The sequence below is a fragment of the Engystomops pustulosus genome, chromosome 7 (genome assembly GCF_040894005.1).
Source record: "Engystomops pustulosus chromosome 7, aEngPut4.maternal, whole genome shotgun sequence".
Lineage (NCBI taxonomy): Eukaryota > Metazoa > Chordata > Amphibia > Anura > Leptodactylidae > Engystomops > Engystomops pustulosus.
Genome location: NC_092417.1, coordinates 97,490,609 through 97,507,808, shown reverse-complemented (window position 1 = coordinate 97,507,808; position 17,200 = coordinate 97,490,609). Strand labels below are relative to the sequence as shown.

At 41.7% G+C, this 17,200-nt stretch overlaps 1 protein-coding gene and 1 long non-coding RNA gene across 4 annotated transcripts in view; one reads left to right on the top strand and one right to left on the bottom strand.

The window, feature by feature from the left end:
- The window catches only part of PMFBP1 (polyamine modulated factor 1 binding protein 1), a 119,867-nt gene that overhangs the window by 38,788 nt on the left and 63,879 nt on the right, over positions 1 to 17,200 (top strand). Inside the window, exon 3 of one of the 3 annotated variants that reach the window (XM_072117331.1) lies at positions 2,317 to 2,397. The exons of 1 other annotated variant lie outside the window; for it this stretch is intronic. In XM_072117331.1, the coding sequence (XP_071973432.1) occupies positions 2,317 to 2,397 (81 nt within the window). Of the gene's footprint in view, positions 1 to 2,316; positions 2,398 to 3,153; positions 3,335 to 17,200 lie in introns of those variants that run through there. One more of the 3 variants, XM_072117333.1, reaches the window with a different exon arrangement.
- Positions 1 to 17,200, bottom strand: part of LOC140070625 (uncharacterized) — a 35,442-nt gene that overhangs the window by 14,331 nt on the left and 3,911 nt on the right. The window lies entirely within an intron of this gene.

Genomic DNA, 17,200 nt, shown 5'->3' with positions numbered 1-17,200 from the left:
ATATCACCCTAAGGCTTGATCGGCCAGGACTGCTGTGAAGCTACTGCATATGCACGTGCAGCCGCCCTGATCCAGCGCTAGCTATGCATGTTCACACACACTCGAGGCAGGTTCAGAGAAGCCTCATTCTAAGCACCTGCATGGCCACCGCCGGTGGCCGCATCTAGTGATAGCAGAGGGCCGTTACTAGGGGGCAGGTATGCCCCATTTATACTGTTATAGGAATAAAGATAATTTTTTAAAATAATGCATTGAAGAAATGTATTTTGTGGGGTAAGGAATTAAATTAACTGTAGTAGCTGAGGTGGGAATACCCCTTTAATGATATTGCCTTTGAAGCTGCATTTTAAAGTGTGTTCCTAGATGACCTTGTCCCCCAGTAGCTCCCAGTATAACCACATATTTCCCGGTTTTATCTTCTTTGGTATGTTATCTGATGCATGTGAGACTCCATCACACACACAAATAAAATATGTTAAGAGATTTGCTGCCACATTTATGCATATTACTCTAAACAGATATATCCACAGGCAAAGGCAGGAGGAGGGGGTGCTCTGGCATGAGGGGAGCAGATGTTGTCCTAGAGGTGATTGTAATATTCACTGCTGTTCTGTCACATTATTGGACGCCTGATTTACACATTTTTGTATTATTTCTACAAGCTGCTGGGCAATTTTTACCTCACTCCCCCTTGAGATGCCGACAGATCAGGCAATAAAAGGTGACTGATTTCTTGAAGTCTTCTAACATGCCCAAATACAACATTGGTCCTTAAAGCGGAGAATAGAGAGTTTTCTCATGTTACCATGACGTCTAGGGTCCACCATTTTCCTTTTTAATAAGATGTCTCCACTGCTTGGAGGTTTTATAGGAGGTCCTGGTTTGATGTTTCAATACCCTTAGTGTTGGGTTGGGCAGTCTGTATTTCACAAATTCTCTCTGGAACGTATGATCAAAGCAACTAGGACCCCTGCAGTAGCTGCTAATGCCATGGTAAGTGGCTAATGGGTATTCTTCTTCTTGCTGTAAGACAAATGAAGTGTTTCCACAACTCCCATATAGAGGCTGTCACACACAAGTGTTTGCCTCGTCTTCATATCACATCCAGGTATGCCACACATATGGCATCTACTGTAAATCTGAGCCTTCCAGACCCGTTTTGGCAGTGACACGCACAAGGATCTGCATTACTTGCATTGGAGGTGGATTGTTGGATCCACATAGAAATATACTCCAAGGACATAAAATGCCCACAAAGGGATTATATGATATTCTGATGTGGTGGACTAAGGTTTACTTCACATACTTGTGCTGAGTGGACACTAAACATATCCGAGTGTAAGCTCTTGTGGACTGTGTTCTGTTTACTCTCTCATGGTACCAGTCCAGCACGATGGAATCTGCTGGTGATATATTGTAAAGGTTTTATGCAGGCAGCCTTGTGTCTTGGTAAAATTCATAAGCGGCATGTTTTTTTTCCACTATTTGTCGTAATCTGTTTGGTAAATTGTAATGCAGTTTCTATCATATTGATGGCACATCCATAGAAAGGCACATTATTGTTTACTGTGATACAAGGTGATTTTCTTACCCTTCAATAAAAGACAAAGGCTTTCAGCATGTGTGTATAGAAGGGCTGAGCAGGCTTTTGGGTTACATGATTTATTTACTGGGCCTATGCTCTCTGTGTCACTGGGTGTGATCATTAACACTTCTGACACTGTCTCCCCTGCATGGCTGCAGCTCCCTCTGCTGGCGAGTGCAGTGAATAGCTTTAAAAGCTGCTTAGATTTTACACTGCAAAGCAGACAATCCACACAAAGAGATGGTCTATGCGTTTTATTCTGTGGACTACATGTCAATATGCAGAAGTATATAGGATTGTCATTGACCTCTTGGCAGACGGATGTTAATGTGTTTCCATTAGCATAGGCAGAAAGTGCCCAGAATGTTCTTTGTCTCTTGTCCTTATGGGTGTGTGTGTACGGTATAAGCATAATACATTATTATATACCACATTTTCTGGCTTAGTCTGAAGATATCTTATACGAGTACTGTTTGCGCGTTTTGTGCATTTATCACGGTTTGCGCAATTGTAATTGTCTGAAACGGTTGTGTATCTAAAATCCTGGCATCTAATTATTTGAGATGTGCGTAGGAGGCTAGAAGGTTATGTCAGATTTTTGTGTGTGATTGGGCGGGGGGAAGAGGGGCCTCTGAAATGCAATTTGGGTTGAAAAATGAAATTTGTGTGATAAGAATGTGATTCAGCAGCGGCCCATAATCATATGCGCTTTAATAATCTTTATTTTGCAGGAGTCAGTTTCCAGGGCAACGGAGAGTGAAGCAGTGACAAGCTCCCTGCTGAACAGCGCGCGGCTGCAGGCAGGAATATCCGTGAGTCCCTTCCCGTCTCCGTAATGATGGCTGCTATTCCTCATGCATCAGATTAATAAGGATTCCTCTGCCCCCCTCTGTTAATACTTCCATTATTCTGTCGCTGTGAGCTGCAGTAATGGCAAGACGTGGAGCTGAGAAGCCCACTAGGCCAAGTGAAAGGACAGATGGAATATCGTTAGCATTTTTATGTAATTACATTTTTATTACTTCTATTCTTTTCTTTCCCCTGCCTTCTTTGCCGCTCCGTGCACCAATCACACAGGCTCGGCAATGGGGGAAGGGGTGCTGGGCTAGGGGTTTGGGTGTTTCTGTATAGAGTCACAGTGACCCTGAGGAGTAGAGGAGCCTTGATTTGTTGTTTTGCGTTTGGCATTTATTTTCTTTGTCAGTAACCTAGATTTTCCAGAACGGTATATAATAGATATATGTATGCAAGCCTCTTTTGCTGAATTTGCCATTTTACAAGCCACTTCTCAGCATACATCTAGCATGGCGACATTTTAACAAATGCAGAGCGCATCTTCTTTCCTACTATACCCTAACGCACTTTGACATTTGCACACAGACCCGCTGGCACAAGCAGATAAATGTGTATATATGTATATTTGACACCTCAGCAGTTTGTGCATCTCCAGACATCAGTAAGATAAGGATATTTGTATGTAGTTGTAGGATCTTAAAATTTATCTATGTTTTTAGGTGACTTTTTTTTCTGGATAAGGTAATAAAATGTGTTTTAAGTAGAGTAATAACATCTTGCCTTTACATGGCTTGTATTCTGTCTTCCCCAAGCTGATGGGTGGGAGACTATCTGCAGTGAGCTCTCCCATACACTGCACATGGAGGAAACGGAAGAGACTGCTCCCACTCTCTTGCGGTCTCAGATATGATGAAATAATATAGTAGTACAGGCTGTCCTCTGGTTATGCATAAGGTAGGTTCTTAAGTTGAATTTGTATGTAAGTTTGTAATGGTATATTTTATAATTGTAACTCCAGAAAATACATTTGGGGATTTTTTTGCTATCATGGGAACAAGGATTGTCAATAAATCTTTATTACAGACACCTTACAGCTTATCATTACAACCTGGGACTATAGTAAAGCCCCCAGAGAGTTTCATCAGAGGTCACCGTGGGCAGAGAGGTCTGTAACTAGGGGTCATCTGTAAGTCTGATGTCCTTAAAGGGGTTATCTGAGAGTAGCAATAATATAGGGACAGACTTTTTTTTTTTTTTTTTTTTTTAAATAAACCTGTGCTCACATCCTCCATCGCTGCTGATGTCCCGCACCACAGCTTGGGTAGCTTCCGGCGGGCCAACCACTCCCATCCGTTACCATATCCCAGCGCCTATAATGCTGAGAGATGGGGACAGATGGGAGTGACCAGCCACCTCTGCCGGCTGGAAGCTCCCCGAGCGCTGCTTCCGCGCCCCTGTAAACAAACAGGGGCATAAATTAGACGGACGGCGGCACAGGAAATCAGGAGTGACGGAGGAGGTGAGTACATGTTTGTTTGTTTGTTTGTTTGTTATTACTACTCTTGGATAACCCCCATTAAGACAACATATTGTTGTAAAGAAAGCAACTTATAACATAATCTATTCTGGCATTTTCTTTATTTGCATCTACAATTTGTCTATGCATGGTATGTGAATGTTTAAAGGGGAAGTTGCATGAACAGTATTTAGAACATATTCATCAAATATGTCATAAATGCTTGCTAGATGCAGATCCCTCCTTTAGGACCCACAGATATCTAGAGAACAGGGGTTACCAAACTCAATGGAGGGTCAGCGGTCCCAACTCCTGCAATAGGTGTGGGTTTGGCAAATCTTGTGTGACCATTTTAGGCATTTTGAAGTGTTGACGTAGACAAAGATGTCAGAATTCTAAAGCATAAATTTAACATGTAAACTTCTTAAAGGGATTGTTTGACATATGTTTTATCTCTTTTACGTGCCCACCTCCTGCACCTGGTCAGTGGCTGAGCAGCACCTTTAGGGCCAGTGTGTTGTCATTCAGCTACTGATTGGCTGTGGTAGTCACATGTCTCTCCTATTCCTAACATAGACCTGAAGGGGTGCAGGGCTTCCACTGCTGCATCATCTACGGGGAAATGAGGTCACTTTCATTAGGTTACTGGTTGACCATGGGGAAATCTAATAGAAAAAATATTGTGTCTCAGATTACCCCTTTTAGTGCAAATATCTTGCACTAGTCTACCTGTCCCATATGAATAATTTACCTTTGGAACTCTGTGGCCATTCCATAAATTGCAGCACTTGTGGATCAAATGCAGTTTGTGTGCTGCAAAGAAGGGGCTATGATCCCTTGTTTGTGGCCTGGCTACTCACTTGCTGATAAGACTGCACAAGCAACAAACTCGAGTAAGAATTGGACCTACTGTATCTTTTTCGACACAGGCATTTGACTGCATTGGCCAGTGGAATCCAGTCCCCATAGATGTATATGGGGACATGTGCTAGCCGCTGAAGCAATATTCCACGTTAGTGTGTGAGGACTTGTGCTTAGACTTTGTCCGGTGTTGCATCTCAGCCAAATTTTATTTTAAGAGTATTAAACTGTAGTTCCCTAATAGGGAACGGAACCTACACACAAATGTCTAGCTAATCTGAGATTATCCAGATTAAGTTGATCTAAATTGATTTAAATGTTTATGCATGCTACTACTATCCAGAAATCTTCCTAGTTACAATCTCACGTTGCACATTGTTACAATGCAGTCCTTGTAATCAATGAACCACAAGGCTATTCCTGCTGTCATAAGGTTCAAGCCATGAAAACAGAACAGCAGGAATGAAACCAGTGACCGAGGGGAGAGCTGCAGGACCGAGGCTCGTGGGCATGATACTGTACACATCCAATAGGTTCATCCCGGCGGCAGAAGGCTTCATACACTGAGATCGGCCAATATTTTCATATATCACACACTGTGCACCACAGGGAAGCTGTTCTCTAATGCAGATTCCAATAATTCTACATAGCCGATCTCCTAATTCATCACTTAGGAACGCTGTATTTCCTAATGATGTACTGCAACATGATCCATACTAAATACCTTGAATGGGACGGGGGATGAATAAGCGTGAGATGTAATCATGTATTCTGTGAGAGGAAACTTGTGACCTGTGTGACTCGTTCTAGGTCAGATAACCTATATTTAAATATGTGTTGTGCTGTCCAGAACTCTGCTTGCTGTCAGTGAAAATGTCTTGCCTTATTTACATCCAGGCCCTAAAGCCCTGGTACAGGCCATGTACCCTAATAATCCCAGCTGATGGTTGGTTACAGTGTAGATAATGTTTTATAAGCTGAGCTGCCTTAATGTGATCTAGATTTCAGGAGAGTTTTGTGCTGCTGTGGTCATTTCTTAGATCACTCTCTAAACTGGGATCTGAATAGAAACTAAAGAGTTTCCAATTACTTGATAGCAAATGCAGGTCCTCAAATTCAGATCCTTATGACTTTATAGGGTATTTTTTTGTTATAGGTAAGCTGGTGAGAGATGACATTAACCATTGGCCATTTCATACCTTACGTGAGAGTGCGAGTAATTTAATGGGGTTAAATCCAGTCTTCCTTTTCCAGGCTAAATATGTTGATAACATGTCCTAAGAATAGGTCCTCGATATTGGTTTTGTGGGGGTCCTGTACAGGCTGTTCTCTCTAGTAAGCAGACACATCCAGGGTACTGCTCAATATTTCAGTTGAATCCAAGCTGCAGTGACTCAGGTCAGCCACTATACACAAGTAAATTGTAACTGTTTCATTCAGCTGCTGAGTGTGGGGGTGCTGGGTGCTGATATTGAAGACCTATTCTTGGGATCGGTCATCAATATTTTTATACCAGAAATATATTGACATGTAGACATGTGCATCCACTTCTTTGTACCATACCGTTGGCTGTATATATCCCATGTACAGAGCATTGTAGAATCTACAGTCAGCAAACACTGAGAAATTGTGTACATTATTATCCATCACTTCTGCCTTTTAATGTTCACTTTTATCCCCTTCTGGTGAAAAATATTCCCACATTAATTTGTAATTTTTACTCTTTGCCTTAACCCAGGGTACCAGCCCCATGTTGATTAGTAATCTGTGAGGATTTTGCTGGACACATTTGAAATCTCTCCTGTAGTTGTACCGCTCTTTGGCACCTGGCACCCCCCTCCGCCAAGAAGTTTCATTTTAATATGATTGATCATGAAATTAGGAAGCAACGAGAAATCCAATTTGGAAAAGAGTTTAAAAATCCCTTAATAAAGCCACAGTGAAATGTATGATTTAACACAAGCACAAATAGCTGCTATTATGTGTTATTAGCAAATCGCAGTTCAGGGAGCCTGTCCGTGTTGCTGCCTTGGAGCGCCGGGCCCTGGCTCCGCTGTCTGCATTGATTTGTGGCACTGTGTCATAACGACACCGGGAAGCAATGAATTGAAGATGGAGCGGTGATAGAATCTGGAGGGGGCACACACAAGCTGCGCAACTTTTCTATCTCTTCAGCCTGATTAGATTTTTTTTTTTTGCCTTCTCTTAAGAGCTTTCACTTTGTAATAAAAATGGTAAATCAGTAGCACGGGAGAGGGAAGGGAGAGAGTTTAGTACTGGCTGGTGGACAGCCGATACTTGATTTGTGTGGACGTGGTACAATATATATTTTTAACACTGCAAAACATCACATATAAATAAAAAGGACAGCAAAATATTTGTGAATCTCAATATAATGATTCCTATTGGTATTCTGATGCCCCGGGGTCACATGAATATTAGTTCCGCCTCCAAAATGCATAAGTGAATAAAAAGTGTTGTTCGTCTAGAGAAAATAATATTTGAAATGGCCTCAGCATGGTGTATTAAACAAAGGCAACAAAAATACATTTTTTTTCTCAAGGATCCCTTGAAATGTTGTTTGTATTATTCTGGACTTCCTGGTCCAGGCTTGTTACTGACTCATGTGACTACATCTATTGATTGGCCACACTAATAGATAACCTGACCCTGTACCCTGTATCATCAATGTAGACATGTAGGGGACCGTTCTTCATAGAGTGGTGTAGGACTATGGCTGGCACATTCAGCATCGGGAAGCATAACTTCCTTTATCTACTTTATCCCTTGATTTCTATTATTGTAACATTGATCAGGAGTTTTTGTATACTCCCAATACTTGCTATTGTGTTGGCTCTATATTGTTTGTGGGTAAAATGAGGGAATTTCGTTGTATGCCTTAAAAGTTCAGTGTTTGAGGTTTACAGAAGTTACAGACAGTGTAAGGTATTGGCCCTGGAGATCTGTATAACCATATCACCCTGTGTGTTGTTAGTAGCAGCAGGACTGTTAAAAATGCATTTATATTTCAGGATTGTAGTAGGAGTTGGAGAACCCTGGTGCACTGGTGTGTGAGATCTCCTCTTTGCAGCCGCATTAGCAGTATCACTGCTGACAGTGATTTGTACAACACTGAGGCATATGCTAGTGCTATGTAAGAAACAATACAACGGTTTTATGGTACCCTATATAGCAGTTATTATGTTGTACGTCTGAAAGTATATACATAAACTGACTCTTGTGTGTGTTCTGTTTCCCCTTGTCAATTGGATGTGACCTTACACACTTCCACTGTCCAGTTATAGCTCAGGTACAAGGTGCAGACGCAGAATTCTATTGAAAGATGCCACAGGGTTATTATATGGGGAATACAAGCAGTTGATGCCAATGTCCTGACTACTAAACAAGAATCCATTAGTAATCCATCTAAATTATTTTATGACATCTTTTGTTGAGTTTTATAATTTATCGCTCCTCACAAGTTAACTTTGTTAACAAGTTACAGAAGGATGATAAGAATGGGGCCGGTAAAAAGGTTTTCAGCTGCAGCTAACTATAGAAATATAGATCATTATCATATGTAGAATATTCTGCCTTATATTTTTTATAGGAATTGATTTTCTCTGTTTTATTAAACCATAATACACGGTTAATATAGTTTTATGCTCGGTTTTGTGGCAAATAGATAATTCTGAGAATGAATATAGGCTGCAGTCATTTACTGAAGCTGCAATACTTGTGTTGGGCTGCAGAGGGTGCTGATGTGCAGGCTGAGTGATGAGAAATGCATGTACAGCTACCAGCGCATAGCCTGAGCAGGTGCCATTCCTATACATCTTTTACTGTTATGATATCTTGTAATATACACATGGCATACCTTGTACACTTATCAGAACTACTGCAGCAATATCAGCAGTGTGTACTTTCCTCCATGTCTAGGAGGCCACCATTTATACTGTAAATATGGAGGGTTGAGTTAGATCCGGCCTTCAATACATTCTGTGTGTATTTATTGCAATGGAGACTGCCCATGCTAGGAGTAACAGTTTGGCTTTTGGAATGACAGATACAGGTTTCTCATTTACCATTGTGTGTCCATTTTAAAAATAGATTTTTTGGTAAAAACATCCCACAACTGAAAACCAAAACAACTGCCCTGAATTTTTATATTAAAATGGCTTGTTAAGAGGGTTTGCCAGCCCCCACCCCATACATTCTGGTAATATCTCTCCTTTTTTTCACTTGTATGATGCATGAATTGATGGCGGTTATAAGATTTTTTTCAAATACTGGTTATCATCTTTGGCATATAGGATGTCAGATTTTTTTATCCTTTGGTCTGTTATGTAGAAATTAAATAATAAAGATATTTTTATTTTTGCACACTTAAAGGTTCATCTTTATTGAGACATCACACATCATCTCCTGTTTATATTTGTTAAAGGAAACCTACAATTTGATTTGATGCATTATGATGCAAACATACCTTGAGAATGCTGTAGCTACACTGTTGCAGGGTCATATATTGGTTAATCCCTGAGCTGAGTGGTTTTGCTGAAAAAACAATTATAACATTCAGGACATTGGGAAAGCTGGGTCTGGCTGGCTGCCTAGATAAACACCTTACACGGAGATTGTAATTACAAATGGAGGTTAGTCAAGACATGACTAATCAACCTGAGCTGGATCGCTCCTAGACAGCAGCTGGGGGATGGTGCAGCAGTTGATTATTCTGCCTTCAGACACAACCCAGGGATTACATCCTCCGCTCCTGCAGTGAATAACTCACGGTCTAGGTGAAGCGCTGGAGCAGTCATGGAAGCAACAGAACTTCATTATCATATATGATATGTTATATTATGATATGTTTTATCAGCAAAACCACTCAGCACAGGGATTAACCAAGATAAGATCCTGCATCAGTGTAGCTGCAGAAGTAAAGGTATGTTTGCTTTATAATGCATCAAATCATATGGTACGTTTCCTTTAGCTTTCCTTACATTTCCCTTACACTGGTGATCAGTCATCAGTCGACACCCTCCTATACGTATTGAGATTTTACCCCATTCTGGTCAGAGAGCCCTGCGATGGTGAGAAGTACATTCTGTGCAGAACTCCTCCCGTATGCACTGAAGTGGTTCTCCTGTAGCCGTCACATCTATTTTCTTGACGATTCCTTACGACACCTTTTTGGTTTTATATTTAAAAATCTTTATTTTCTTGTGTTTTCTATGTTTATTTATCATGCCTAGATACTGTTCTCTCCCTTCCACTTTCTGTATATCACACTATTTGAACATTTGCAGCTAACCTTCAACAATTTACAAAATCCAATTTTACTGCTGTTTTGAACCATGGTTTGAATTGCTGCAGATATTCTGACATGTCTGTCAAGTATTCAGGTATTTAACCATTTATTAAACCCTTCCGGCTCCCCGGCGGATATATCCGCCCCTGAGAGCAGTGACTTAGCGTTCAGCAGCGGATATATCCGACTCTTAGTTAATCCCGGCTCAGCTTTGGTGACACCCCAGTAGGTGTTCAACCCTTTAAATGCCACGGTCAGTGCGACTGTGGCATTTAAACTGTCTTTTTGGGGGTATTTTCCACACAATCAGGACCCAGGAGCTGCCTGACGACAGTGCCTGAAAGATGGCGTCTCTTAAAGGCACAGTATCAGTTTATGCATGTACATGACACATCAGTATTGCAGCGTATTATCATGAACACGCAATCAGATGATTGCTTGTTCATGTCCCATGGTGGAAGAAATAAAAAAAAAAGTTTAAAAAAATTGTTTTTCAATAAAAAATACATAAATTAATAAAAATGCCCATAAGCCAATAACATATAGAGAGACATATAACGCACAAAAGTCTAAATCATAACACAAACCCCTCATATATATTATCACTGCAACCCATAAAAAAGTAAATAATTATTGAACCTGCACAATGAACGCCATAAAAAAACTGTTAAAAACCTGCCAAAAATTACCATTTTTACCTATTTAATCCCACAAAAAATGCAATAAAAAGTGATCAAAAATACATATCTACTCCAAAATGATACTGTACTGTACGAAAAGTACAACATACAAAACAAAAAACAAGGCATCAACCAGCTCTGTAGCCAAAAAAATAAAAAAAAATTATGTCACTTCAAAGACTGCAATGCAAAAATGATAGATTTTTCCCCACATTAGGGTTTTATTTGGCAAATTTAGTAAAACTTAAGAAAAAATATTCAAGTATAGTATCCCTCTAATTGGATCGACCCGTAGAATAAAGATAACATAATTATTAGGCTATACAGTGAACAATAGGGGATACCAACCCCAAAACGGTAACACTGGAAAAAGCATCTCATTCCACAAAAAAAAAAGCCATCACATGGCCCCAATAACGAAAAAGCTAAAACTAAATTCCTGGCAGCTACACGTTGCTCCTTCCCTTTTGCGTCTCCCTGCACCCACAAGTAAAACGTGTAACGGCCACATGTGGGGGGGGGGGGTGTCTCTGTACTTGGGAGAAATTGCGTAACAAATTGTAAGGTGGGTTTTTCTTTTTTATCTTTTGGAAATATACGTATAACCGACAAAATTTGACCATTCTTAATATCACCTCCATTTTGATTCAATTACTATGAATATCTCAAGGGGTTAACAATTTTCCTAAAAGTTGTTTCTGATGGTTTGAGGGGTGCAGATTTGACAGAGGGTTGATTGTATAGGGGTTTTTAAATGCTAAATATTTAAAATTTCATTCAAAACAGTATTTATCCCCAAAATAGTCAATTTTGAAAATACAGAAAAGCGATATTCGATTTGTAAGTGGATTTGAAAATGTAAAGTAGACATATGGGAAATGTTATTCAGCAATTTATTTAGGTGGTAAATCTATCTGCCTGAAAACGCAATGATTTTGAATTTCGAAAATGGCAAATTTTTCAAAAGATTCATCATTTTTTTTCTTTCTTTTTGTAAATAAATGCAAAACTTATCAGCCAAAATTTACCACTAAAATGAAGTACAACATGTGGGGAAAAAACAATCTTATCGCTTTGATAAGTTAGTGTTAAAAAGTTATAACCATATAAAGCGATGCAAGTCGGAATACAAAAAAATGGGGCTGAGCCTTAAGCTATAAAATGGTTGCGTCCTTAAGGGGTTAAAGGAGTTTTCCACCACATAGATATCAATGAGCTCTGATGTTGGGCTGATGATCAGCTCTTTGAAGAAGCAACAGTTCTTGGCCTCTTCATAGGTCTGTTTGTCCAAAGCCTGATCTGCTATTGAAAGAGATGCTGCGGTACATTGCTGTACATCAATATTGCTTCGTGACCACTCATTCACTGCAGTGGGACTGAGCTACAGCCAGGTCATATGTTAGCTATGGATGCTGCATGTCCTTCAATATTACCTTTTTTAATATGGATTTTTTTTATCTTACAATAACCGACAGCAAGCTGGGACCCTTAAATTAGCTGAACTGAAGTATTAGCCCCTAACTCACTCTCACACTTCTGCCAATAAAAAAATGTCCTCAGAAGTGGAAATGGTCATATTTTGACTTTTAGGTAAAGTTTAGAGGCTTTCAGGAGGAGTCTTCAGGCAATCCTATCTGTGGTTGTGTAGAACCGAAGATATGGGCCGTTAAAGACTTGGTTGGAAATGTAGATCACAGAACCACAAGCCTGACGTGATCTGAGGCTGCAGGATGAGTGTCACTTCAGACACCCCATCTTCAGTTCTAAACTGACTAAATGTGACTCGTCTCAGCTCATTTTCACATGACTTTGGAGATTTTTTTTATAGGTAAACAGGTGACATTTCACATTTTATGCCCTACTTGCGGGGATGGTAGTTTAATGGGGTAAAACTTGTTGATGGCTTCCCTTTAAAAGTTTTGATAATATGTGTAATAAAATCTGAAACAAGACTATGTCCAAACATTCATACATATTAATATGTAGAAGGGGTGAGGTCTGTGACCACCGGGTCACTATACCATTGTTATGCCAGCATCTCTCCAGTGCAGAATGTGCTGGATTCTTAGGACACACAATCTGATGATAAATCTGCTATTGTATACAATTTACACGCCTGATGGAAAAGGGGGTGCAAGCGGTCTGCAAAAATGGTGTCTAGCCCTAAAGCCAGCTATGAATCATGGTTCTGGGTGTTACATTTTCACAGATCTGATATTGATGACCTAAATGCATCACAACGTTCAGCTTCTTATTTATGACTTTACCTCTAAAATGGGTTGACATATTGACGTATTTCTGTGTATTCTGTTACTAAAGCACTTTTTGCAAATAGTGCTCACTTACACTTGCTGTTCCTTCTGAGGTGGCCTCCCCCACTAGGAGCTCACTTTAGTGGCCACATTGAGGGTTGATAGATCCTTTATTTTAATTGAAGTAGAGTATCCTGTTAATGGAGTAGATTTGGAGTCCATTATAAACTTTTGTACTTTTCCTACAATTTTGACTCATTTAAAGGATATAGTTTGCAGATGTGTCACCACGAAGGAGCCATTGAAATGACCTTTGCCCATATCTATCTAATGTCTGTTATGCTCATAATTCTATTCTGGCAGATTTCCTGCAGCGGGCCTAATGTCCCGTGCCCATGAACGATTTCTCTACAATGACTTCACAACAATGCTTGAAATTATGCAAATGAGCTTGTGGTTCTCTGGGCTCCATATTTGTTAATGATGCCTGGAACCCCACAGGCTAAATCTTAAAAACGAGGGCATAAGAAGTCTAAAGAAGAGTATTTCCTGCCAGAGGGGGCACACATCAGTATGTCAGTGTGCTTGGTTTACAATCCTTCATCCTGGTGGTAGATTTCCTTTAATCCGTTGGAAATGTGCAGTCTTATAGATGAACAATTGCTATGGATTTTGCTACAGGTTCTCAAAGGATTCCTCTTCCCCCATGGAAAGAAGAGAAAAGAAGGGTAAATTGTGTCATTTTCCATGCAGATTATTTCCACCTGGGTTATTTTTTAATTTGCATACTACCACTACTACAACTACCGCTGTGCAGAAAATTCTTGGTAGATCCTTAGTATATACATATATTCTAACACTTTGCCTCATTTATGAAAGAAAGATTGTCAGCATTAAAGGAAAGCTATCAAAATAAAGCATGATAAAGCTTGGGTACTTACTCCTAGATGCAGACACTGTGGGGGTCATTTATTAAGGGCCCGATTCGCGTTTTCCCGACGTGTTACCCGAATATTTCCGTTTTGCGCCGCTTGTACTTAAATTGCCCCGGGATTTTGGCGCACGCGATCGGATTGTGGCGCATCGGCGCTGGCATGCGCGCGACGGAAATCGGGGGGCGTGGCCGAACGAAAACCCGACGTATTCGGAAAAACCGCCGCATTTAAAAACCGAAAATGTGTCGCATAAGGACCGCTTACCTTCACCTGGTCCAGCTCGGTGCATTCCGGCGCGATGAGTTTACTTTCAGCGCAGCAGCGCCACCTGGTGGACGGCGGAAGAACTACCTTATTAAATCCCGGCCGGACCCGAATCCAGAGCGGAGAAGCCGCCGCTGGAACGCGAATGGACCGGGTAAGTAAATTTGCCCCTGTGACTATGGTAATCTTCTGATATTTGTTATCCATGCCCTCCTTCATTCTATAACCAACTTTTAAAATTATGCTAATAAGTCAGATGGGCACTGGTGGGTGTTTCCAGGGCCCCTCAGTGCTTTAGCTCCACAGGCTGTTACAATGAGCAGGGGGAGAGAGTTGTGGGTTGGGTAAGACATGTTCTGCTCATCATAACGGCCTGTGAATCTGCTCAGGCTACCATAGGCTCTGTGATCTGGCTTTACAGGCTGCTACACTGTTTCGCCCTACCCCCTGCTCCCTCAGCAGTGAGAATACAGAAGGTAGTTGATGAGTCTGAACAAGGTACTTTGTTTCTGGATTGTAGATGGGAGACAGCATTGCATAACATGATACTTTCCAGTCTGGTCCTAACTACAAGAGGAAGTTGGCATTTTATAAACTGCACTAAAGTCACGAAGATGGGCCCCGTTATTAATAAATTACATAAGAAAATAACATTTTAGTTTGTGCATAAATATTTTTGTACCACAGAACCATTATAAGGGTATTATAAATTCCCCTTGTAACGGAGGACAAATGCAATGCTTACTGTGTAGATGCAGTTTTGTCTCTGCTTGTCTGAGGAGAAGATCCAACAAGGATCTGGGGGAATGCAGAGGAATCTTTTTGATATGTAAAGACACAGGCAGCCTTTACACAACAGATTCCCCTACATCCAGGTTGAGATCTGGCATATAGTGAGGCAAGAATGTGTGACTTTAGAGGTACTGGTTCTCCTCTTTCCTCCAATGGACACGGATATCCAGGCTATTCTAGGGGACAATTTGGATTTTTTTTTATCTATAGTTATAACATGCATACTACAATATATATACTTGTGTTATACAGGCAGTCCCCAGGTTATGCAAAAGATCATAACAAACCTAAAGAACCTAAGTTGAATTTGAATGCAAGTCAGAACTGTATATTTTTTAATTGTAGCTCCAGACAAAATTTTTTTTATAATTGGATTTTGAAAATTTTGTTCTGTCATGGGGTCAAGCATTATCAATAAAGCTTCATTACAGACACTTTACAGCAGATCATTGCAGCTTGGGACTGAAGTAAAGTATCCAGAGAGCTTCACCAGAGGTCACAGTGGGCAGAGAGGTCCGTCTTTAACAAGGGGTTGTCTGAAAGTCTGGTGTTCTTAAAGACAACCCAGGTAAAAATGGGCAAAGTTTTCCATGGTAGGATAAGGAAAACCACGCCAGTCCCGTACTACCTCAGTACTGTACTCTCCTACAAGCCACTGACCTTCTGCCTCCAGTCCTGTACTACCTCAGTACTGCACTCTCCTACAAGCCGCTGACCTTCTGCCTCCAGTCCTGTACTACCTCAGTACTGTACTCTCCTACAAGCCGCCGACCTTCTGCCTTCAGTCCTGTACTACCTCAGTACTGTACTCTCCTACAAGCTGCTGACCTTCTGCCTTCAGTCGTGTACTACCTCAGTACTGTACTCTCCTACAAGCCGCTGACCTTCTGCCTTCAGTCCTGTACTACCTCAGTACTGTACTCTCCTACAAGCCGCCGACCTTCTGCCTCCAGTCCTGTACTACCTCAGTACTGTACTCTCCTACAAGCCGCCGACCTTCTGCCTCCAGTCCTGTACTACCTCAGTACTGTACTCTCCTACAAGCCGCCGACCTTCTGCCTCCAGTCCTGTACTACCTCAGTACTGCACTCTCCTACAAGCCGCCGACCTTCTGCCTTCAGTCGTGTACTACCTCAGTACTGTACTCTCCTACAAGCCGCCGACCTTCTGCCTCCAGTCCTGTACTACCTCAGTACTGCACTCTCCTACAAGCCGCTGACCTTCTGCCTCCAGTCCTGTACTACCTCAGTACTGTACTCTCCTACAAGCCGCCGACCTTCTGCCTTCAGTCCTGTACTACCTCAGTACTGTACTCTCCTACAAGCTGCTGACCTTCTGCCTTCAGTCGTGTACTACCTCAGTACTGTACTCTCCTACAAGCCGCTGACCTTCTGCCTTCAGTCCTGTACTACCTCAGTACTGTACTCTCCTACAAGCCGCCGACCTTCTGCCTCCAGTCCTGTACTACCTCAGTACTGTACTCTCCTACAAGCCGCCGACCTTCTGCCTCCAGTCCTGTACTACCTCAGTACTGTACTCTCCTACAAGCCGCCGACCTTCTGCCTCCAGTCGTGTACTACCTCAGTACTGTACTCTCCTACAAGCCGCCGACCTTCTGCCTCCAGTCGTGTACTACCTCAGTACTGTACTCTCCTACAAGCTGCCGACCTTCTGCCTTCAGTCCTGTACTACCTCAGTACTGTACTCTCCTACAAGCTGCCGACCTTCTGCCTTCAGTCGTGTACTACCTCAGTACTGTACTCTCCTACAAGCCGCCGACCTTCTGCCTCCAGTCCTGTACTACCTCAGTACTGTACTCTCCTACAAGCTGCCGACCTTCTGCCTCCAGTCGTGTACTACCTCAGTACTGTACTCTCCTACAAGCTGCCGACCTTCTGCCTCCAGTCCTGTACTACCTCAGTACTGTACTCTCCTACAAGCCGCCGACCTTCTACCTTCAGTCCTGTACTACCTCAGTACTGTACTCTCCTACAAGCCGCCGACCTTCTGCCTCCAGTCCTGTACTACCTCAGTACTGTACTCTCCTACAAGCCGCCGACCTTCTGCCTCCAGTCGTGTACTACCTCAGTACTGTACTCTCCTACAAGCCGCCGACCTTCTGCCTCCAGTCGTGTACTACCTCAGTACTGTACTCTCCTACAAGCTGCCGACCTTCTGCCTTCAGTCCTGTACTACCTCAGTACTGTACTCT